The sequence below is a fragment of the Peromyscus californicus genome, unplaced genomic scaffold, assembly GCF_007827085.1.
Source record: "Peromyscus californicus insignis strain IS unplaced genomic scaffold, ASM782708v3 Scaffold_19__1_contigs__length_69161282, whole genome shotgun sequence".
Classification (NCBI taxonomy): Eukaryota; Metazoa; Chordata; class Mammalia; order Rodentia; family Cricetidae; genus Peromyscus; species Peromyscus californicus.
The window spans coordinates 4,046,770-4,070,952 of record NW_026294491.1 but is presented as its reverse complement, the minus strand read 5'-3'; the positions used below and the strand labels follow the sequence as shown (position 1 = coordinate 4,070,952).

Genomic DNA, 24,183 nt, shown 5'->3' with positions numbered 1-24,183 from the left:
AAACCCCGACGTTTCAAGTGTTAAAGAGGCTATGGAGATTCAGAGAGACAGCAGGTCAGAGACCTTCTCAGACAGTAATCACAGGCTGTGCAAGGAGAACAGACGTGGGGCTGAGGAGATAAAGCACACCCCACAAGTGTGAGGACTTGAGTTCTGATCCCTACAGCTCACAACTGAAGAGACGGCTCGGCAGTTAAGAGCACTTATTGCTCTTGCAGAGGACTCAGGTTCAGTTCCCAGCACCTACAGAGTGGCTCACAGTTATCAGTACCTCCAGTTCCAGGGCATCTGATGCCCTCTTCTGGCCTCCATAGGCACTGCATGCACAACGTGGTGCACAGACACACATGCAGGCAAACCCCTCATGCACATAAAGCAAAACCATAAATAAATCTAAAGAAAAGGAAAAGCCAGGCATGGTTGCATTTGTGATCCCAGGGATGGAGAGATGGGAGGCATGGGGGGATGGGAGGAGGTGGTCCCTGGCTTATTGCGCAGCTGGCCTGGCCCACTTCGCTGAGTCCCAGACCAATGAGAAACCCTGATGCAAACAGCGGGTGAAAGGTACCTATGGAATGACACTGACATTGTCTTCTAACCTCTGCACACACGTGAACATGTGTGCATCTCCCCACAAGCATGCACACATACACACAAGAAGTACAAGCATGTCTAATTAGTAATGGAGACTGGGCCCTCATGGGCAGACTGATCATGTGTCCTGTCTGCTTGCTCCTGTGTCCCTGTTGGTGGAACATTGTGTAGATACCCTGATCATGGTTTCCCAGAGCTGGTTCCCAGGGTGGGCGGGCCAGTCTGGAAGTGAGGTGAGATGGGGCGTCCTGCTCCAGTGTCTAGGTGAGGACCAGGGATCTCTGGAGTCACTTCCTGTCTATGGGGATTCAGAATAAATGTCTGGACTTCTCAGGCTGAGCCCAGACTCGGGCTTCAGCATGGACACCTCTGAGGTGATGCCCAGGTACAATCCCTGCTGCCTGTTGGAGCATGCAGGCAGAGGCCTTCTGAGTGTGTGGAGCTTTGCGGGGTGCCTGGGGCCAGCTCTGTGACCCCCCTGGCCTTGGCTTGCTCTTCTGAGAAATGGGGCTGATGTGAGCTGGCCCATGGGTCTGCAAGAGGAAGTAAGGGCACTAATGGAGGCACTCTCTGAACTGAAAAAACGGAAGCTCTCCAGCCTGGCTGTGCATTAAAGCCACCTGGGGAGTGCTTAGGGTCCTCATCACGGGTGGGATTGGCTTTTTAAAGCTCCCTTGGTGACTTTAATGGGGACTTGCGGGGGGCACTGGATTTGAGGCTTAGTCCACGGGAATCACTTGGGGAATCGTGTGAATACTCATACCTGACTTCACCAGGGCAGTCTGGCACCTACCACAAGAACTTTTATCTCATCTACAGGGTCTCTTGTTGCTTAGGTTGGTCTCAAAGTCTTGATGTAGTTGAGGGTGACCTTGAACTCTTGACCCTTCGGCCTCCACCTCTCAAGCACTAGGATTGTAGATTTGTGCCACCAGGTCTGGTTTTTTATTTGTTTGTTTTTGAGACCGAGTCTCACTCTGTAGCCCAGGCTAGTCTCAAACTTGCAGTGATCCCTCTGCTTCAGCCTTCTTGCAACTGAAACCACAGTATCCAGAGCACCAGGGTTTGTCAGAAATTCCCAGGGCAGGGAATTGTCCTGTGCAGGCACAGGGGCTTTGTGGATAAGAGGGGCGGGAGGGCGGCAGTCGTTGGCGTAGGTCCAAGCAAATGGACAGGATGTTGTGGAGGGACAGCTAACAATGGAATAACCCCCCCCCCCCCCCGTGAGTCTCTTGGTATTTTCTGTAGTAGAACATTCAGGACTGTACCATCCCAAGGGTGAGTGGTTTAGACTGTCTCAGGGATAGCACCCATTTTGTAGAAGAGAAAACTGAGGCCACTCCCAAGCATCACGGTGCTAGAGTTGGCAGGATGCACAGTTTGACTGAAGTGTCACGGCCTTGGAGCTGACGTGGACGTCCTGCCCTGCCCCACACCTCTCTCCTTCCCTTTTTAACTCCAGGCCTCTTTCATCTTCAGCCCAGGCAGCCAGAGCCTGGTGACACTTGTGTCCCACCTCCTCACTGCACTGGAGCCGGGCTTCCGGCCCTCTCCCCAACGGCACTGCTCAGCTTCTCGCAGTGGGACTGAAGCTGGTGTCCTCTGGGACAGCTTTATTTGAGATAGGAAAGAGGAGAGGAGGCAGCAAGAAGGGCCACGCTGGGGACAGTGGAGCCCAGTCCTGGGTCCTTGCAGGACAGAAGCGTCCCTCATTCCCTGGGGTCTGTTGCAGTGGTGGGGCTGAGGGGCCCAGAAGTCTCAGCACCACAGTGTGTGCACAGAGGGCTGGCATGCAGGGACAGGGACAGGGCTGTGAGGACAGGGACAGGGTGAGGAAGGCACCCGTGTGCACTGTGTTTCCCGACACAGCCATGGGAGCTTGTAGACCTGGGAGTGCATCATGCTGCTGGCACTTGCCGCGGTGACCTTGAGCAGGTCCTCGTTTGTAACTGGCATCCGGCCACCGTGCTCAGCCTCCAGAGCCCTGGGACGGGAATGGCCCTCCCTCACAGCCTCCCTGGGACGATGGGAGCTGACTTGCTGTTGGCCCGTGGACTGCCCACACTGACTGAGAAGGGTCACAGAGAGGAGCAGTCTGTGGCTGTCAGGCCCAGGAGGGCAATGCCTGCCACCTGCCTCCTCCATGCCCAGCCCCTCCCCAGGAGCTCACGGAGCAGGCTTGGGAATTAAAGTCATAAACAAAGCAGATGTGGCATCCGTCTTTTTGACAGCGCTGCCAGCCAGGTGATGGCTGAGCAGAGGAAGGCTCGGTTTATGAGGAGAGAGGAAAAATTTACTGTTGGCTGCTCCCAGGGGCTGGGAGTCCACAGAGGGAGGGCGGGATGGGATGGCAGGGGCTGTGTGGGGAGCTGCTAGTTACCCATTGTGCTGGCTGCAGCCGCAACAGCAACACAGCTACCCAACAGCCAGTTTAACCTGCATCCATCCATTGAGCATCAAGGTCTGTCCTAGGGTTTTGCATTTCATCCTTAAGGCCCATCTAAAAACCCATTTTACAGATGAGGAACTGGTCTTCTTGTAGGATCTTTCTACCTCTTCTTCAGAGGGACCAAGGAAGTCTTCCTTTGGGAGCACCTACTGTGTGCCAGCCTTGCACCCATTAGGAACTCCTAGTTGTTCAAACTGTCAGGTGTTTGGTAGCCAGGGTATGCCCCAAACCCTTTCCTTGATTACTCAACCAGGAAATCACTGGCTTTTATTTAGAGGCTGAACACGGGGCTGGGGCACGGCTTAGTCAGTAAAGTACCTGCCTTGTAAGCGTAAGGAACTGAGCTTAACAAGCCAGACTTGTGTGTGCCTGTGATTCCATTCTAGGAAAGGGGAGACATGCAGATCCCTGGAACTTGGTGGCCAGTCAGCCGAGCCCACTCAATGAGTTCCGGCCAGTGAGAGACCCTATCTCAAAACTGAAGCAAAAATTAAAAAAACACTATGCGGTGACTTCTGAGGAGTGACATCTGAAGTTGACCTCTGACACACACACACACGCACACGCACACGCACACGCACACACGCATGGGGGTGGGCTGGGGAGAGGCTGAGTGTTCTTAGTCTCTGCTCACTCCACTGTGAGCAGACCTGCCTCAGGATTCTCTGTCAGTCTGACCAGGACAGTGGTCAGCCCTACAGCTCCAGAGAGGAGAGAGCCAGTCCTGGGGGACATCGGAGGGAAGTTGGCAGCCTAGGTAGGTTGCACATTCGAGTGAGAAGTTCTCACTGAGACTGAAGGTGACACTTGAGCAAACACCTGAGGGGAGCCAGAGAGCACGGGGTGGAGAGCAAAGAGAGATCATGTCAGGTAGAGGGCAGTGTGTGCAAAGGCCCTGAGATGGGCTCCTGCCTGCTGCTGGGAGAGAGGGAAGACTCAGAGGTGGGGCGGGGTGGCCTGGGCCTCACTGCCCTCAGCAGAGCCTAGCCCAGTGAAAGGATGGTAGACTCCACCGAGGTTCTAACTGTCCCTTCTGCCTGGGAGGGAGGCTGCGGGATGAAGTGTGGAAATGGCAAGGAGGCTGCCTGGAACCCAGGTAGGAGGGACAGGGTCTGGGTCAAGGGCATGGCAGAGGTGAGCAGGGGTCAGGTTTGTGGCAATTTTTCAGTGTGTCTGCAGAACTTGCTGAAGTCTTCAGGCCAGGGAAAGAGGACAAGAAGCCAAGGATGAAGCCTGAGCAGGCATCGGATGGCTGCTCCTCATTTGGGAGGGGCAGGATGGAGGAGGAGGGGGCCGGGGACAGGCAGGAGCGTGGTCTAGGATCCCAGGGAGGTGTCGGAGGCGCAGACAGCGTCAGGAGTGAGCAGACGTGGAGATGCACGGAAGGTTGGGGAAGGGAGAGGAGAGATGACTGCCAGACATGAAGGGAACTGGGCGGGAGAGCCTTACAACCGTGTGGCTCTAGAGGAGGATGCCGCACCCGTGAGCTCAGCCAGCTTTAGCAGGACCCTGCAATGCCCTGGAGGTCCCCAGGGAGACAGACCCCACACTGGGTTTCTGCTGCCATCCCTCTGCGCTCTCCTCCCTGACTCTTGCTCTCTCCAGTTCTTCCACACTCTCCCGGAATCCTCTGTAAAGCGCCTGCACCCGCCTGGCCTGGTGGAGTACAGCTGAAGTTTGAGCACTTGGGAGGCTGAGGCAGGAGGAACACCCTGGTACTGGAGGCTAACTTGGGCTATAGAGTGAGACCCTATCCCCCAAAACAAGTAGAACCCCCTAACTAACCAAACAAAAACATAAACACCAAGTGTGGAGTCGGGTATCAAAGCCTGGTCAACCTGGGGGGACAGAAGCGACATGGAAGTGAGTCTTGTCAGCACCGCCTTGTGGGATGGTGCAGCCCAGGGCAAGGTGACTCGTGTGCGTGCGTGCGTGCGTGCGTGCGTGTGTGTGTGTGTGTGTGTGTGTGTGTGTGTGCGCGCGCGTGTGAATCTGTGAATGTCTGGGGATGGCGAGGGAACTGGCTCAATCCTGAAGGTGTCTACAGGAGTGGCACTCAGGACGGGGTGGGGCACGTGGGGGAGTGGAGTGGAGCTGTGGACTCTGATTATTTCAACCTTGAAAACTCATTCCGATTACAATTTACAACCTGGCAACAAAGGCTGAGGTCTGCAGTGACTACCGCTCAGGGCTTTGAGAGAGAAAATCCTCCCCCACGCTCCCAGCCGCCTGTCACCCGTGGCTGAGCCAAATGCATCTCTGCCTCACGGTGCCCCGGGACACAATTAGGACATCTTCAAACTGTTGCTGCTGTCACCGCTCCATGTGTCTGGAATTTATTTCCTCCTGTGGCTCTTCACACGTGCCTCACCTCCTCCCAGAGCTTCCAGGCTCCTGCTGGGCCTGGGGTTCCATGCATCTGCGAGAGAGGGGACACTGACCCCCTTTCCCCTGCCACCTCCCTGCTCTAGACCTGCATCCAGGGAGTCCCCAATATTGTCTTTGGCCTTGGTAGACAGGGGATAGTCTGGGGACTCCTGGAGCAAGAGGTTAGGGTTCAGCTCACCACCCCATTGAAGGGCACTTTGGCCTGTCATTATTGCCTTCTGTGGGGTACAGGCCTGGAGTCCAAGGCTGGCAAGGGAAGGAAAGGAAGGAGAGAGGGAGAGATGTAGAAGGCAGAGATGTAGAAGACAGAGATGTAGAAGATGGAGATGTAGAAGACGGAGATGTAGAAGACGGAGATGTAGAAGATGGAGATGTAGAAGACAAAGGTGTAGAAGACGGAGATGTAGAAGGCGGAGATGTAGAAGGCAGAGATGTAGAAGACGGAGATGTAGAAGACGGAGATGTAGAAGATGGAGATGTAGAAGGCGGAGATGTAGAAGGCGGAGATGTAGAAGGCGGAGATGTAGAAGGCGGAGATGTAGAAGGCGGAGACGTAGAAGGCAGAGATGTAGAAGACTGTAGAAGGCGGAGATGTAGAAGACAGAGATGTAGAAGGTGGAGATGTAGAAGACGGAGATGTAGAAGACGGAGATGTAGAAGATGGAGATGTAGAAGACGGAGATGTAGAAGGCGGAGATGTAGAAGGCGGAGATGTAGAAGATGGAGATGTAGAAGATGGAGATGTAGAAGGTGGAGATGTAGAAGGCGGAGATGTAGAAGGCAGAGATGTAGAAGACAGAGATGTAGAAGACAGAGATGTAGAAGGCTCTCACAACCTGACCACTCTCAGTAGGCCATCTCAGTGTGTGTCATCTGGATCTAGACCAGCATATTGAGGAGTCAGTGGCCAGCCCTGTGATACTGCCAGGTGGAGTCAGGTGGGCGTGAGTCTGCACTCAGAGTCCTTCCACACCACTCTAGCGGAGACAGGCCTCCCTGCCGAGGCAGCTCCTAGAGGGTGTCTGTGTCCTTAGTGTCTCTTTCCCCAGTGACCTATGACCCCACTGGAGGCACAGAGTGGCCCCAGAGCTAGCTAGTGCTCTATCAGGGTTCTGTGAAAAGGTTCCATGGGGAGCCGGGGCAGGAGAGGTCAGGGGTATTGCTCCAGAGGGGCAGCCGGCCTCTGAGCTACATTCTGCGGCTGCAGCAGCCTCCTGCTCCATTCTGCATCCTTGCCTGATAACTTACTTCTTGTTGGATGCGCTGTGAGCAGAGGTGGGGTGGGAACTGTGAGGGAATGGGGTTCAGGGCCTGGGTGGGGGTACCAGGAGGGGGTACCAGCTGGGATATTGAGCTGAGTCCTGGTTCCGGGAGAGGCTCTTTGGGGACTGAGCCCAGCCCTCCTCTCCCCTGCAGCCTTGTTCTCTTCCCGTCTCTTAGCATCCATGGTGGAGGCTCTGACAGGAAGACAGGATGGGTGGACTGGAGGACCTGCATCCTCCTGTTCCGGCTGTTGTCTTGACCGGGAACTGACAGTCTGTTAGCACATTAGGCAGTGAGGCTCAGAGGAGGCACAGGGCCAGCGTGGTGGGGGAGAGGTGCAGGCTAGCTCTGGAGACTGGGGCTCTTGCCCTGCCACCCAGAGGCCCCACCCTGTCTGCCTGGCTGGAGCACACCTCTCCTGGCCTCTGTTTTCTTATTTGTGACAAGAAGGTTGATGCAGGTAACCAACAGCCACCCCCCCAACCCCCACCCCATCCCAGGGTATTGCTGCTGGTCCACTCTCAACCAATGAATGCCTACCCTGGCTGAGCCAAGGATAGTCCTGGCAGGCAGGGCTAAGTGACCAGGGCAGCCACTAGTGACAGGTGCCGCAGTCCATCAGCCCCGCCTGTCGAATCCAAGGGACTGTGAGTGCCTTTCTGGTGTGAGGGGGTTGGATAGTGGGGTACACGCTAGAGATGGACACTGAGCTCTCCTTACCCCAGGTCTGCTTCTGAGGTGACCTGGGCAGAGGGATGGACATGTTGACCTCCAGAGTTCCTAGGGAGTAGGGGCTGAGTGCTAACATCGTTCACAGGGCCTCTGTACATGCTCTCCGTGTCCTTGGCAGGACCTGGGAGTGTGCCCAAGACCCAGCCAGTGTCCTTGTTTTGCTTTGTGGCTAGGTGGTGTGCAGGGCTACGGCTCCGGGGGCCTGTCCATTTTATCCCTTCTACCAACACCTCTGGGGTCCTGGACTCATTCCAGCATTCTTACCTGCTTCCTTCCCGTGCCCAGCAGCAGGGATAGGCCTGGGGTTAGAATGCCTGCACCTAGCTCCTGGCCTGTGGTTAGAATGCCTGCACCTAGCTCCTGGCCTGGGTTAGAATGCCTGCACCTAGCTCCTGGCCTGGGTTAGAATGCCTGCACCTAGCTCCTGGCCTGGGGTTAGAATGCCTGCACCTAGCTCCTGGCCTGGGTTAGGATCCCTGCACCTAGCTCCTGGCCTGGGTTAGGATGCCTGCACCTAGCTCCTGCTAGGACTCTGCTTGTTGCCCAGCGTTTCTGTACCTCAGTCTCTCCATCACTGCAAAGGGACCAATTACTCATGTCAGCAAGGTAAAGATTCAGGGACATCCTGAGACCCGCATGGTGGAAACAGGTCTGACTCCTCCAAATTGTTCTCTGACCTCCACATGTGGGCTGTGGCACATGAGCTCACACACATAATAAATAATAAATGTAATTCAAAAAAAATTACAAAAGAAATAAGGGGGCTGGAGAGATGGCCCAGTGGTTAAGAGCACTGCCAGAGGACCCGGATTCAGTTCCCAGCACCCATGTGGCAGCTCACAGCCATGTATAACTGAAGCTCCAGGGGATCCAATGCCCTTAGCTGACCTCCACTGGCGTGCACGTGGTGCACATACATGCATGCATACAAAACGCTCATACACATAAAATAAAACAAATCAGTCTTAAAAATAATAAAGAATTCAACAAGCTGATCCGTAAAGCCCGGCCCATACTGGGCTCAGCATAGCTTCTGGCTGGGTGAGCTCATCACATATTGGAAGACATAGTTTTTAAAATCATCACTATCACGTAGGGCCCAGGCCAGGAGCTGCTGCCTTTAGGAAGACTTTCTGAATGTTGTATCCCAGGGATCTCTGCTGCCACTTCAGAAGCCCCCATTCTGGCCACTCGTACTGAGATGACCCTGTTGGGCCACCTGCCTGTGCCTCATCTCCTCACAGTCTCACCCCTGCTAGAGCAGGGCTGGCAGACCCCTGCCAGCTGAGGACACCCAGACCTCTGGAAGCCCAGCAACTTGCACAGGGCTGCTGAGCAGAGTCTGGGCAGCCATGGAGCGGGGTGGGTGTTGTAAGAAGTCTTCCCAGGAATGTCGAAACATCTCCCCATCCTCATAAGGGCCCAGTCATAACCAAAGTTTGAGTCTACGATAGTTCACCTGGGAAACTGATGAGTTTATTAGACTTACTTACAGAGCATGGGGGGGGGGGCAGGAAGGAGTGTGGGTGACTGCAAAGTAGCCACACTGGAATGTCTGCACTCTGAATGACAGCTCCTCCGTGGCCACATAGATGGGGCCTCCTTCCACACGTGTCCCCCAGGTTGTGTGCTCTAGAACCTCCCTGTGACCCAAGGCCACATGTAACTAAGGAAGAATTGCATCCAAGTGGCTGGGAGAAGTGACTAGAGACTCACGACGTGAGGGTCCAGCGACCCCCGCATCCCTTCCTCCTGTGAAGGAATCCAGCTGTGATGGATGACCTGCTGAGGCAGGCACAGCTGGTCTGGTGAAGAGGGCAGCTGTTTTCTGGGAGGATGGTATCATACAGCGGGAGTATGTGGAGGAGGTGGGGCCCTCAGTCAGCAGTGAGAAGGCTGCTAGGTGGGTCTGCTCACCCCGCTCCTGGGAAGCCTGTGACTGAGGCAGGGAGGCGTGGCCAGGCTGATGACAACTTCTGGTGTCAAGTGACAAGAAGCCATTGAGGACACCAGGAAGCCAGATTTAGCCTCTTTGGGCTTCCTTTTATGTGTTTCTTAGGAAGAGGGTGTCATGCTCTGGAGTGGCAGCCCACGGTGAGCTGCTTTTGGGGTACCACGTCCTTCGGGAGAGACACAGCTCCTGTCCTGGTTGTTTCCAAGCCTATGGGGGCAGCTGTTTCCTCGGTGATCCCAGGTCGACTGAAAGAGGGCTACCGGGTCGCTGCCTGTTCTAGGGCCTAGTGGGGTATAATGTAGGGCTGTGGACTCCCTTTTACCCTCTGAGGTCACCTTCTGGGCTCCACTGGAGCACCCTCTCCATATACACGTGGGGATGAAGCAAGCATAGGGTTTCCAATCGGGAGACCTGGCTGTGTCCAGCCTCGGTATGCCCAGGCCCCCACTGCTCTGCTGAGCTCAGAGGGTCTCATGGGCGCCCGGCATGGTGTTCCCTCACAGACCGAGAGCGCATCGGGCAAGACTCTGCCTATGAACAGGAGGGGAAGGTGCAATTCGTCATTGACGCTGTGTATGCCATGGGCCACGCACTGCACGCCATGCATCGTGACCTGTGTCCTGGCCGTGTTGGACTCTGCCCTCGCATGGACCCTGTGGATGGTACCCAGCTGCTTAAGTACATCCGAAACGTCAACTTCTCAGGTGGGGGCATGGAGCAGGACACTACTTGACTCTGGGGTGGCCTGGGCCATGCAGCTGCAGGGTATAGAAGTCTGGGCTCATGGGGGTGGGAATGGTGGTCTCTTCAGATGTTCTGTGCAGGAGTCTTCCCAGCGATGCCTGTCTTGAGTTTATAAGCCTCCATGTGCCTGGGTAAAGGTTCAGCAAAGCCCTTCCCTGCAGGTATTGCAGGGAACCCTGTAACCTTCAATGAGAATGGAGATGCACCAGGGCGTTATGACATCTACCAGTACCAACTGCGCAATGGCTCGGCTGAGTACAAAGTCATCGGCTCCTGGACTGACCACCTGCACCTCAGAGTAAGCATGAGGACGGGAGGGAGCATGGGGGAACAGAGTGCAGAGGCCAGGCTGGGCTGGAGGTCACTGGCTGACACCAAGCTATCTGAGAGTGAGTCGCTGGCTCCTCAGACCTCAGACCTCACTGGAAGGCAGATATTTCACCCAAGAGATGCCCTGGCTTTCCTCCTTGCCCTTGGGGTGATACCTCCAGCAGAGAACAGTTTTTGTTTTGCTTTGGGTTTTGTTGTGGTTGAGAGGAAGCACCATAGTGAGTTGTCTGGGGCTTGGACTCTGCCCTGCAAGGATGGAGGGAGAGACGTGTTCCCAGCAGGCGAAGCAGAACACCTTGCTGTAGCTAGAGTTTTCCTGCCTGGCCCACAGTCAGGACAAATCTCTCTCACCCGCCAGTCCCACAGCCGCTCAGACCCAACCAAGTAAACACAGAGACTTATATTGGTTACAAACTGTATGGCCGTGGCAGGCTTCTTGCTAACTGTTCTTTCAGCTTAAATTAATCCATTTCTATAAATCTATACCTTGCCACGTGGCTTGTGGCTTACCGGCATCTTCACATGCTGTTTGTCATCGTGGCGGCTGGCAGTGTCTCTCTGACTCAGCCTTCCACTTCCCAGCTTTATTCTCCTCCTTGTCCCGCCTATACTTTCTGCCTAGCCAATGGCCAATCAGTGTTTTATTTATTGACCAATCAGAGCAACACATTTGACATACAGAACATCCCACAGCACCTTTGCAGTCTCTTCCAGGCATCCTCTCCAGGCAAGGAGCCCCTGCAGCCCTGCCCAGCATGGATCCCCTTATTCCACGTCCCAGAGCCTTCCCAGCTGGAGCGAGTGTCTCAGGATACTATCCCTAGGGAGGGATTCTCCTGAGGTCACATAGCTTGGAGGGACAGAACCTGTTCCTGGAACAAGGTTTCCCCGTGTTAGGTAGAGAGAAGGTAGATAAGGATGTGCTGGACGCAGAGGGCAGAGGCAGCCAGGCCTGTTGGCAGCAGCAGTCCAGCGCATGCGCGTGCGTACCTCTGTACTGCAGTTCTAACAGCGTGATGTTCCTGAGAGGCTGGTAGCTCGGTGAGGTTCCAAACATTGTCCTATCCCTCTCTCACAGACACTGGGCCTGAAGGCTGGGTAGGTGTGTGTGTACAGTTCTGAAGCTCCCCTCTTCCCTCCCTGCCAGTCTGTCTGTCCCCAAGTGCCAGCTTGCTGGCCCAGCCCGGGGCACCCTCCTGATGCCTGTTCTGCCCCTGATCTAAGGAAGGGGCTGAGTCACAGCAGTGTGGTACAGTGAGGCCTGGGCTTTCCAGCTTTCTCCCAGGTGACTAGGTTGAGGCCACCTGAGGAGCCACAGCAGGCAAGCTTGCTGGAGCTGAGGGAGAGGACCAGGGCTAGCAGGCTACCTTAGGGGACCTGCAGATGAAGGAGGCTCTCCCAGTGAGGTACAACAGTATTCCCTGTGGGAGTCACCGGGAGTAATAAGAGACAAGGTGGCTTCATACCTGCTACTCTTGGAACAGGTGGAGGACAGCGACTCAGTGGGCCAAGGTGTTCTCTCAAAGGTTCACAGCCCTTAGCACAGCATTGACCCTAGGACTGGGCCATCTTCATGGGAACCAGGGTTTTCCAGAATATCCACCATCGTCCCGGGGCTCATCATTCCTTCAGGATCATGGCATAGCGACTGCTCCCTTTGGTGGCTAGAGTGATACATCCCATAATACAAGGAACCCAAGAAAACCTCTTCATGTAGACTTCCTTTACCCCTTGCCCTTCCCTACTCCTTTCTACTCAGTTCTGGAGCTCTCCTGAACAGCCTCAACCAGCCAGTCACATTCCTGAAGGAGAGGGCATTCAGTGAACGCACGCATGCCGCAAGGTCCCATCTGGCCAGGCTTGTTGCTCTGAGAACGGAACTTACTGCCTGGCTGCTTAAGAGCACTCCCTTAGATCAGGGCCCCCAGGTTAACCAGGCTCCCTGGCCCAGCACCTGTAGCTTTCCTGGCCACCAGGTTACTCCCTATAATGTTGTACGGAATTTGGTAGGGCATGCCACCGCTCCTGTGGCTTGCATTGCTCCCAGCAACTGCATCTTCAGAGCCCTGGAGCTGCGTTCTCATTTTGTGTCAGATGTAAAGGAATGCTAACCCCTGGGCACTCATTAAGTGGCTTCTGATTAAATCTTTGTTCCTTGCTTTCAGCTGAGCAGGACTCCGGAGTTGCTGGGTGGGAGGAAGCTCAGGGCCCAGCTGCGAGGTAGTTCCTCTTCCACGCCTCGGGCATGAGAACCACACAGGAGGGGCTTGTTCACACAGGCAGAGATCTAGGAGGGTAGAAATGGGCGTTTCTAACTCACTCCTGGGTGCATGATTTCCAGGCCTCGGGGTTTGAAAGTCAGGACTCCTGGGGTTTTGGTCTTGCATTGGTGCTCAGTATGACTCTAGGGTGTCATGTCTACGCTCTCGAGACTCAGTTTCTCCGGATGAGTATTGAGTTAGTGGTGTCTGGGTCACATGGGTACGTTGTCTGATTCCAACTGTCAGCCAGTCAGCTCTGATGAAGTCCAGGAAGCTGGGCCTGTGGCCAGTGCTGGGCTGATTCAGGTGTGCAGCCAGAGAGACCTCGGGGGTAAGGTCCGGGCGCTGCCAGCACGTCCTGAAGCCAGCTCTACGGTCCTGTCATTGCCAGATAGAGCGGATGCAGTGGCCAGGGAGTGGCCAGCAGCTGCCGCGCTCCATCTGCAGTCTGCCCTGCCAGCCAGGCGAGCGGAAGAAGACAGTGAAGGGCATGGCTTGCTGCTGGCACTGTGAGCCCTGCACGGGGTACCAGTACCAGGTGGACCGCTACACCTGCAAAACCTGCCCCTACGACATGCGGCCTACAGAGAACCGCACGGGCTGCCAGCCCATCCCCATCATCAAGCTGGAGTGGGCCTCGCCCTGGGCTGTGCTGCCTCTCCTCCTGGCCGTGGTGGGCATTGCCGCCACATTGTTTGTGGTGGTCACTTTTGTGCGCTACAACGATACTCCTATCGTCAAGGCCTCGGGCCGGGAGCTGAGCTACGTGCTGCTGGCGGGCATCTTTCTGTGCTACGCCACTACCTTCCTCATGATTGCAGAGCCAGACCTGGGGACCTGTTCACTCCGCCGCATCTTCCTGGGGCTCGGCATGAGCATCAGCTACGCAGCCCTGCTCACCAAGACCAACCGCATCTACCGCATCTTCGAACAGGGCAAGCGGTCCGTCAGTGCCCCACGCTTCATCAGCCCAGCCTCACAGCTGGCCATCACCTTCAGCCTCATCTCCTTGCAGCTGCTTGGCATCTGTGTGTGGTTTGTGGTGGACCCCTCCCACTCAGTGGTGGACTTCCAGGACCAACGGACCCTTGACCCCCGCTTTGCCAGGGGTGTGCTCAAATGTGACATTTCTGACCTGTCGCTCATCTGCCTGCTGGGCTACAGCATGCTGCTGATGGTCACGTGTACTGTGTATGCCATCAAGACTCGAGGTGTGCCTGAGACCTTCAATGAGGCCAAGCCCATCGGCTTCACCATGTACACCACCTGTATCGTCTGGCTGGCCTTCATCCCCATCTTCTTTGGCACCTCACAGTCGGCCGACAAGGTGGGTGGTGGGGGGCCAGGGTGCATGGCCGAGTGGGGATTGAGAGCAGGAGCCCAGAGCCCAGGCAGCCCCCCGGAGACACTTCTTTTATACCTCGTTCTGTTTTCTCTCCCAGTTGCAAGTTTTTCCCCTCTGGGTTTCTTTTGCTTTGTATTTCTTCCTCTTTATTTTTTATTTTTAATTTGTTTTTTCTATTTCCCACGCTGAGGGCAGGTACAGGCAGAGCCCACACCCCTCTATGGTGTGCCCTTGCGGTGTGTGGCCCCACACCTGAGGGAGATGGCAGCTTGAGAAATTGCTTTTGGCCTCACCAGTGGGAGGGGGTCACCACTGGGAGTCCCTCCTGTGTGTCTTGGCAGGGACATCTGGGTCTGCGGCTGCCAGGCCACAACATGGCAGCTAAGGCCCTCCTACTTCACCCATCCCTAGTGGGTTCCTGTATAAGTGAAGCCACGAGAGTCTGTTAAAAAAGAGTATCAAGGATTTATTAAGATATAAAATGGGGAGAAAATTCACTCATGGATACAGAACAAAGTAAACAGCCGTCGTGGTCCTCCGTTATGCCTGGGGTGAATGGGACCAGCAGTCCGATCTCCGACCACCACCAGAGAGAGCAAGCACACCTCTCTCCTCAGTTTTAAGCAGTCATGTAACCTGCCAAGAGGCCATGCCCTAAGGCTGGCACTCCAAAGCTATTGGCAGAATGAGTATCCACAACATTCCTGTCCTCCCAGAGGCCAGACCTCTGCCTTCAGGTTCTGGGGCCCAGCCCCATCCTGAACCCCTCCTCTCCTATCCTGGATCCCTCCTCTCCCATCCTGGATCCCTCCTCTCCCATCCTGGATCCCTCCTCTCCTATTCTGGGTCCCTGCCTTCCCATCCTGGGTCTCTGCCCTCCCATTCTGGGTCCCTGCCCTCCCATCTTGGATCCTTACCCTCCCATCCTGGATCCCTCCTCTCCCATCCTAGATCCCTGCCCTCCTATCCTGGATCCTTGCTCTCTCATCCTGGATCTCTGCCCTCCTATCCTGGATACCTGCCCTCCAAGGGGTTCCTCTTGGCACCTGGAAGGAGCTGCTAGGGTGTATCCCCATCAGAGACAGTCCCATCAGAATCCAGAGAGGGCTTGGGTTGCATCCTGAGCTGTATTACAGGCTGTCCTCACCAATGTGGCCATGCTTCCCAGCACTAGCCCTTCTCCCAGCCTCCAGATGGGGTCAGGGTGGAGAGATGGAGTTTTGAGTCCTTGCCACTTGGGACACCAGCCTCCATAGAGGCTCCTGCAGCTATGGGTGTGGAGCTCTGACAAGCCAGAGTTAGGGAATACGCCAGCACAAGCTGGGTGGGAACAGGCTGTATTGGAGCCATGAAGTGGGTATGGGGGGAGGGAGAGAGAGAGAGAGAGAGAGAGAGAGAGAGAGAGAGAGAGAGAGAGAAGATGTAAGCATGGCCTTCTCACATGTACTGCTCAGCAGTGGATGAGCTATGTGTGAGGTACACAGGGCTAATGGGCATGAGGGCCTGATGTGTGCTGAGGGATTCACAGCTGCCTGTATGGATGATTGTGTGTGCACACAGGGGTGCAGGAGCTGGTGGGCACATACAGGTGGCCATGCAGCTGTCTGAATGGATCTGTGTATATGCATGTGCACCCAGCTGCAGGGAAGGGGTAAGTCAGGTGTGCATGAGTTCAGGTACATGTGTGTTATATATACACAGGTTCAGGTGTTAGCAGGACTGCACGGCTCCCCTGGTGTCATGTGAGGCAGACCGGGCTGTTCTGGCGAGCCAGTGATGGCTCTTTAGCCTTAGCCAGGATTCTCAGGATTAACAGCTGTGAGGTATGGCTGTGAACCATCTAGGTGGCTGCTCTCTTTTGTGTAAGGCCACTGCTCAGCCAGCCTTGGGCAGGATGTGGCTGTGGAGTCAGCTAGGATAGAAGAGGTTCCTGATTTGTACAGCACCCCGCAGTCCCCACTGGGTCGGCCTGAGTGACTACCCAAAGTGGGCGGAGCTTCTCCGCTCCCCAGGCCCTCTCGGAACCCTGGCACAGGGACAGCGGACTGTGGCCCACACATCCAAATCCTGCTCTCTATGCTTTGTCCCCATCAAATCCCATCCACCACTGGGGGCCTGTGGCTGTGGCTGGCAGAATTTCAGGAAGAACTCCATGAAGAAGCCGCAGTGTTGACTGAGCTGGTCTGCCTGAGAACAGGATGGTGGCATGGCTGACCCTGAGGCTGGGGGATGGTTAGGTGGTGAGGCCACACGGCAGGCTGCCCCTCAGGCTGCTGCCTTTAAGACCACGCCGAGGTCTGGCTCCCTCCTACATTCCTTACCCCGACTCAGGTGCCACCTGAGCTCTAGAGGACCATGGCTTCTCTAGAAGGGACCACCAGCCCCCTGCTCCGGGAGACATGTATGCCTGTACACAGGGGACTCCAGAAAAGGTGCTGGAGCCAGAGACCAGCTCCAGAGTTGGAGGGGAAGTCTGAGTCCTGGGGCAAGGAGAGGATCTCGGTGGGCAGCCGTTCTTCTACCTGGAGGTGGCTAGGACCCCAGGGAGCTGGAGAGCAGATCTTCAGCAGCTTTAACTCTAGTCTGAGCTGCTCTTGACCCCTTTGTGTCTTCAGAAAGGCTCCTGGGCTGAAAAAGGAAATAACCCAGAAACAGTGGCTGGGTTCAGCACTGGACGCCATTTATAGACTGGGGCAAAGGCACACACAGGGTTCCTGTGCACATATTATGTACAGTCCAAAATGCTGCTCCCTCTGCCTGTGTTAATGAATAGTGGGGGCCATAAGCCCAAAGAGTCTTGTCCAGCATCTCACTATGGGCCAGGGTAGATGGCACCTTCTCTCTCAGGACCTCTGTGACTTCAGAAAGAAGTGTAGGCTTGTGCCCTACACCGCTGGGCCAGCGGTGAGGTGTGCAAGATGCCACTGGGGGTCCTGGCAGTCTTCTTGGAAGAACGGAGCATCAGCTGCACTCTAGAGCAGGAACCCAGGCTCGGGGTCATTTCCAGTCTCCTCCATGACATCTGGGGCCCCAGCTGAGCTGAGAGGGGCAGCCAGGGCCTGGATCACCTGTCAGAAAGGAGGAGGTGGGAGAGAACCTGGGCGGGGCTGTGGCAATTGCTGGGCTCTGTTCGGAGGGCTTCCGCCATTGAAGAATGGATTATCCGACACCCAGATTAATGGGCTTTCATTTTACTAAACATCTGTCACCGTTAGTGCTGGCGAGCGAGCGTGAAATGAGCTTTGACAGCGTTGCTGCCACAGCCATCTTCCGCTGGGTGTCGTGGGTCCCCTGCCGGGGCCTGTTCCACATGGGTGGCACATGGTGGATAGTCACTGGATGAGGGGCTGCTGGGAGCTATTCCAAGGCACCAGTGGGTGCTCATGTCACCCACAGCAGCCCTGTGCAGGGACTGCTCCTACGGAGGTCAGCACTGGTCCCCAAGAGCTGTGCTGGAGACATTTCTCCCGGTTGGAAATGTGTGTGTGTGTGTGTGTGTGTGTGTGTGTGTGTGTGTGTGTGTGTGTGTGTGTGTGTGGTTCCATGGGCTTCTACCACTCTACTACACACAGACGGTGCTTCCCACACCCTGACCACTGTTAACCCTGCCCTCACCACAGCCCTGTGAGGTAGGTACTATAGTTTTCAGGTCTGTGTTGTACACAAGGAAACTGAGGCACAAGGACTGACCTGTCCAAGTTCACAAGCTAGGATGTGAGTCCCAGGAATTCTGAAGTCCCAGCTCCATACGATGGCGCCCTCCTGCTCGAAGCCGTCAGGTGCAGAGCAGGCCTGTCCCAGCCATGTCTGTTCCCAAGCGGAACAGACATGGCTGGGACAGGTAGCTGAGCAGAGTGGGGTGGATGGAGCAGGGCAGGGCCGGGCCGGGTGGGTGGAGTCTTGGCAGAGTGGTGCGGACTGCGTGGCATGAGATGAAGCTGCTCTGACCCCCCCCCCCCCCCCGCGGCCACCCACAGCTGTACATCCAGACAACCACACTGACGGTCTCCGTGAGTCTGAGTGCCTCTGTGTCCCTGGGAATGCTCTACATGCCGAAAGTCTACATCATCCTCTTCCACCCGGAGCAGAATGTGCCCAAGCGCAAGCGCAGCCTGAAAGCCGTGGCCACTGCGGCCACCATGTCCAACAAGTTCACGCAGAAGGGTAACTTCAGGCCCAACGGGGAAGCCAAGTCAGAGCTGTGTGAGAACCTGGAGGTCCCAGGTGAGTGTGTGGCCTCATCCCTGTCTCCCAGGCCCTGCCCCACCCCTTTCTTGCACAGGGGTCTACAGGCCTCATAACTGCCTGCTCTCTGGTAACCAGTGGGAGACAGTAGGTTGCAGGTGAGCACAGTTGTCCCGTCCAGCCCTTCCTGGTGGCTTCAGAGGACGTCAGAGGCTCCCTGTGGGTGGCCTCTGACCTGATTGCATCCAGCTGACCTGATTCCTGCAGGGTACTGAGACCCCACCACATCTTTGTTCTGGCAGCATCTCTCAGTCCCTCTGGGGGCAGGGCTGCCACAGAGGCCCAGCTCCTGGAGTAACCCAGGAGGGATCTTTGGCTTTGTCCCTAATGGGATCTGAAAGATGAGAACTGAGGACATGGCTATCCTGGGAGAGGTGGGTGAGGGTGGAGTGGGTGGGACTTTGATGTCCCCATGGATCAGCATCTCCCCAGGGGCTTGTCAGAGATCTCAGAAAGAGGGTCCTGAGCTGGAGGCAGCATACAGAGCCAGTCGGTGGCACCAGGGACCAGCCCGACCTGGGTTTGACCCCCAGAGGAAGTGAGACCGACCTACATGGTGTCTTTCCCTCTGCTACGGCTCCCCTGTCTCTGGGGTCCCCACCCTCTATGTGGGGCAATACACCTGACTTCGGATGTGTCCCCCACCTTGTGTTAACAGCTCCCCCCACACCTTACTTCCCTGTTCTTGCTCCTCCTCCTGAAAAACCATGTAACCCCTGCCCTCTGATCCTGGCTCTTCCTTCAGGTACTGCCTGGAGATGGGAAGGGGCAGGGTGTCCCCTCTGGCTTCCATCTTCTCCTGACTGTCAAGGATCCTCAGAGCAGCTGCATCTCTATTTCTGGCCTGAGCACGGGGACTCCTTGCTCCTTCCTGTGGACCTTTGCCCATTCCAGGCCGATTCCTTCAAGGCCCTGTACACTAGCGCAGAAGCAGCCTTGCACACAGCTCCACACGCAAATGGACAGACACTCCCATGCACACAAACGCATGCATTCACACACATGCACTGCTGTCTCTCCAGAGCAGGATGTATCAATGCTATAACTCAGGAGGACGACACTATTACACTCATTAATCGGAGGGGCCACAGGGTCAAGGGCCTTCACAGAGTTCTGATGGCCCCACCGACATTGTCCCTCTGCCCTGCTCAGGCCGATCACAAGGTCATAAAAGAAGTATGGCAGGTAGGGGGAAGCCAAATCCCCAACCCTGCTCCTGCAAGGTGGGACCCAGAACCCTCTGCAGCTAGGGCAGAGGTGGCAGTTCCTTTTGTCCCCTGTCTCTCAGTGACAGCGCTGCACAGTGATCAATTCTAGGGACAGCCCAGATGAGGGGGTGTGAGAGGGAGGAGTGGGGAGGTGTCACTTCCATGGAACAGGGACATTTTTCACCCTGTCAAGTTCAGGCCACATATCTTTAAACAAACAACAGAATAAATAATTTAGAACCCTGATTGCAGGCGGATTGGCGCCGAATCACAGGGTGACAAGTGGTGGCGGCTAGCCTTGTGCCTCAAGCTGTCCTGCAAATTGCTATATGGTTGGCTGGTGACAGAGAACCCTTGGGAGGGCTCTGCCACACCTTCATGCCGTCACTCACAAAGAGGGCACTTCTGCAGCGCCAGGTACCCAGCCCGGCCTCGCTGCCACGGTACCTTTCTGTCCAGCATCTTAGAGCTGAGGGTTTCATCTGACCCGGCCCATTCGTCGGGCATGTGCTTTACAGGTAGAGATGTTCCTGCTTGAGGAGGGTTAGTTTGTTAGCTGGTTGTATGGCGGTTGCTGAGGAGACCCTGATGGTGGCCCAGGTCCCCTCCCAGATGGCTGATTCTTTCTGTGTGCCCTACTGCTAGCCAACGTGCTGTTCCCATTTTCCAGATGGTGAGACAGGCTTTGAAAAAGGGTTGAGGGCCCCCTGGTTTGCAGCCGAGGGCTGAGACCCCCATTCTGCAAGCTCTGGAGCCAGTGATTCCAGTCGTTCAGAAGAAACAGAAAGCCCTGGCTAGTGGGACCCGGATGTCCCTTGCCATGTGATCTTTTCTTGTTCCCTTAACAACTCTTGGTGCAGCAGGGCCTGAGGCATGCATTCCTCTGCAGGGGGTTAGCTCCCACCACTGCTGAGGTTTCTTCCTCTCTTTAGGCCCTGAGCCACTGGAGGGTCTTGCAGCTGGGAAACAGTTTTCATCAGTTTGCACAGGGGTGATGGAGTCGGGAACTGGTTCACGGAAGCCAGGACTGCCAGAGGGACCACCCACTGTGGCTCTGCTGCGGCAATGGGGTTCAGATGGTGAAGTATTGAAAGTTTTGGCAGTCATTTGGGAAAAGAATTCTAGGCACAAAGGGCCACCTTACTTGTTTATTCTAACTATAGGTAGGGAAACTGAGGCTCAGCAGGAAAAGGAGGGAGCTACCCAAGGTTACCCAGGAAGGAGGAAGCTCCCTCCTACTAGAATGAACCTCTACATGCTTCTCATCCAGCACAACTGCCGTCCTGCATCCCAGCCTCTTCTCCTGAGTTCTCCTAGTCCATCCCAGGCCCAGGATGCCTCCCAGTTCTGTCCCATCATCCTGCAATCTTGGTTATCCAGCTCCCTGGAGAGATTCAGGGGTGCTTTGCATACCGCTGTTCTTATCTTTCCCTGAATGTTAGGGCACGTTTCCTTCCATTGCACCCAGCTTCTGCTTGATACTTCTTCAGACAGGGAGCCTGCTACCACTTAAGGTCACGTGCCCCACCCTATCCCTGGCCAGGAGAAAGTTATTTCTTTAGCTGAACTGAACTCTGGTCCTGAGGTCCCAGAAGAAAAACCAAGAAGCTCAAATCAGGCACATGTTTTTCTCTCTCTAATGTCAAAGAAGATGATAGGTGGGCAGGAGTGAGGTATGGGCCCAGGTTCCTTCCATCTTGTTGCTCTTTTGGTTCCCCAAGGATTGAGGCCATCTCCAGTGTTTGCTCTATTCATGAAGCAGACAAGAGAAGGCAGAAGTGCAGGGAAAGAACTGTTTTACTCAAAATGTGGTGGAAGCTGCACATCATCTGTCCTAATTAGCTTTTCTATTGCTGTGATAAACACCATGACCAAAAGCAACTTGAGGCCAGTGGGGAAAGTATTTATTTCATCCTAAAGGTTATAGTCCATCATTGAGCTAAAGCAGAAACACAGGCAGAAGCTTGAAGCAGAAACCACAGAGGAGGGCTGCTTACTGCCTTGTTCTCTGGCTCATGCTTTGTTAGCTTTTTTATACAGCGCAGACCCACTTGCCTGAAGATGGTGGAGCCTACAGTGGACTGGCCCTTCCGTATCAATCATTAAGACAATTCCTCACAGATATGGCCATGGGCCAATCTGATCTGGCTAATCCCCCAACTGAGACTCCTTCAAATGACTCTAGGCTGTGTCAGGTTGATAACTGGCCCTAACTAGGACACCATCCCTCCCTTGGATTTAATTAACAAGATTTACCATGGAGCCTGCTCAGCAGCAAGAGAGGCTGGGAAACATTGTCCTTAACTTGGCAGCCATGTGTCCAGTGTGACAGGGACCAGGAGACAATGTGTGGACCTCCATGCTGCCCTGCCCCATCTCCTCTCTTCTAGGTCACCTGTCCCTGGTCCATCCCCATGGGTGTGTCTCCTTTTCAGAGCTGAAAGATTCCCAAGGAAAACAAGTCAGCTCCAAGATGAGGAGCGCATCTTTTCCCATCCAGCCCCTCTCCACCCCAACCCCAGGCACCGTCCCTGCCCCTGATGGAGACCCCCAAACCTCTCAAGGCAGGACAAGCCAAGGGTGTGGCCAGCTTCCTCATGCCTCTGGTCTTGGTTCACTGACAACAGAGGCAACCCTCCTTTGGTCTCACTGTGCTCTGGTGGGGTTGGGGAGACCCACATTGTCTCTGAGAGCTGATGTCATCATCTGGCTGGGATCCTAGGGCAGGGTCCTTGAGGGTGCTGTGGCCAGGAAATGGGAGGACCTCAGATGTGCCGTGTCAGTCTCAGCTGGGGTGGAGGACATGAGTGAGGGCCAGAGTGACCAAGGCAGAGGATGCCTGGTCCAAGGTCTCCAGACTGAAGGGGACAGGCCCCCAGAAGTGGACAGGATGGATGCCCCAGCATCTCCAGGATCAGGGACTGGTGTCTCGCTTGGGCAGAGGGCATTGTGAGCCCACTGCATGTCTCAGCTGCTTGCCAAGTGAGGCCCCTCTCTGGCTGCCATTCTTTCCCCTCAGCCCTGTTCTACTCCTCTAGGCCACCATGCTAACACACTGAGTGTTTTCTTTTCCAGAATGTCTGGGGCTGAACCTCTGAAAGATTTCCCTTGGAGAATGTTTTAAGATTCTGTAATTACATCATACATCCAAAGAACTATTTTAAAGCGTGATAGAGTTAGGAATTGACAAAGGTTCTCTAGTGGGGAGGTGCTTGGGGAGGTACTCAAAGAGGGGGTCACATCTCGGTGACGTTGTGAGGAGGAGGCAGGCTCCAGGTAATGGCTCACCTGAGCAAAGATGTGGTGGTGGGAATCCTGAGTGGGACCTGGGGTTTCGGATGGCAAGAGAGGCAGTTTTGGGACAGGTGTGCCCAGCACCCAGTTGGGGTGCCCTGGGTTGGGACCCTGATGGAGTTCTGTGTGGGCAGTGCCTCTGGGGACGGAGGCCTTGGGGGAGGCAGTGCTGATGCCTGGCTCTCCTGATCTCTCTCCAGCACTGGCGACCAAACAGACCTATGTCACCTACACCAACCATGCCATCTAGCCGGGCCGAGGAACCACGGGAGTGACGGAGTCACAACCTCCAAGGATGGTGCATCGGGCCAGGGCCACTCCTGTGGGCCCTGCCGATGCCCTGCCTGCCCCATGGGCATCCACGGATGTGGCTTGGTGCTGAGGACAGTAGAACCCCCGGCCATCACTGCTGGGCAAGCTGTGGTGGGCGACCGGAGGAGGCTGAATGGCCGGGGCAGTTCCAGATTGTGCCACACAGGCCTTCCTTCTGGACCCATGTCGTGCCCAGCCCCAGAGCACAGGGGCTTGGTCTCCAGATCCTCGCCCTGGCTTTTTCTCCCTCCTGCCCCTGTCTGTCCTGTTGGTGACCCTGGTTGGTCCTCACCCGTCTTTGCGTTTCTCTTCCGTCTTTTGCTCTGCATGTGTTGTCTGTTTGGGCTCTCTGCTTCTGTATTTTCCTTTTTGCTCCTGCCCTTCCTCTGCCACCTGCCCTGTCCCACGCCTTCTGCTTCCCTGAGTTGCCCCACCCCCACCCCATGTCACTTCTCATGCATTTTTCTTTTCTGTCCCATCGACTTCATTTTCTTCCAAGTTTTGTTCCCTTTACTCCAGTTACAAAAGAGAAAAAACAAGGGGGGGGGATCAAAACACAAAAAAGCCCAAACACAACTAATCTTGAGTGTGTTGCAAAGTGCTGCGTCCTCCTGGTGGCCTCTGTGTGTCCCTGTGGCCTGCAGCCTGCTCGCCCACCCTACCCGTCTGCCGTGTGTCCTGCTCGCCTGCCCGTCTTGCCCTTCCTGCCAACGACACGGAGTTCAGTGCCTGGGTGTTTGGTGATGGTCCCTGACGTGTAGCATGACTGTTTTTATACTGAGAACATTTCTAATAAAGATAAACACATGGTTTTGCACCTGGCCTGTGTGTCCACTGAGGGCCCCATGCTCAGCCACAACTGGTGGTCAGAGGCAGAAGGGCAGAACTTCAGAAAGCTGCTGGGGGAGGGGCTTGGTATCCCAAGTAAAGTGAGCAGGACACTGCAGAATATTCCAGTACCTACTGGGGCTGGAGAGGTGGCTTGGTGGTTACACAGTGTAACATAAATCTTAAAAAGTCTTATTAATAAAAAACCTGGAGCCAGATATTGGGTAATTTCTGAA

At 55.3% G+C, this 24,183-nt stretch overlaps 1 protein-coding gene across 3 annotated transcripts in view; it reads left to right on the top strand.

Annotated features, from left to right (window-relative positions):
• The window catches only part of Grm4 (glutamate metabotropic receptor 4), a 91,661-nt gene extending 67,725 nt beyond the window's left edge, over positions 1-23,936 (top strand). For all 3 annotated transcript variants that reach the window (XM_052744358.1, XM_052744357.1, XM_052744359.1), the window contains 5 exons: positions 9,884-10,084; positions 10,286-10,422; positions 13,107-14,042; positions 18,038-18,284; positions 23,008-23,936. In XM_052744358.1, the coding sequence (XP_052600318.1) occupies positions 9,884-10,084; positions 10,286-10,422; positions 13,107-14,042; positions 18,038-18,284; positions 23,008-23,057 (1,571 nt within the window). In that variant the 3' untranslated portion in view covers positions 23,058-23,936. The remainder of the gene's footprint in view (positions 1-9,883; positions 10,085-10,285; positions 10,423-13,106; positions 14,043-18,037; positions 18,285-23,007) is intronic.
• The last annotated feature ends 247 nt before the right edge of the window (positions 23,937-24,183 follow it).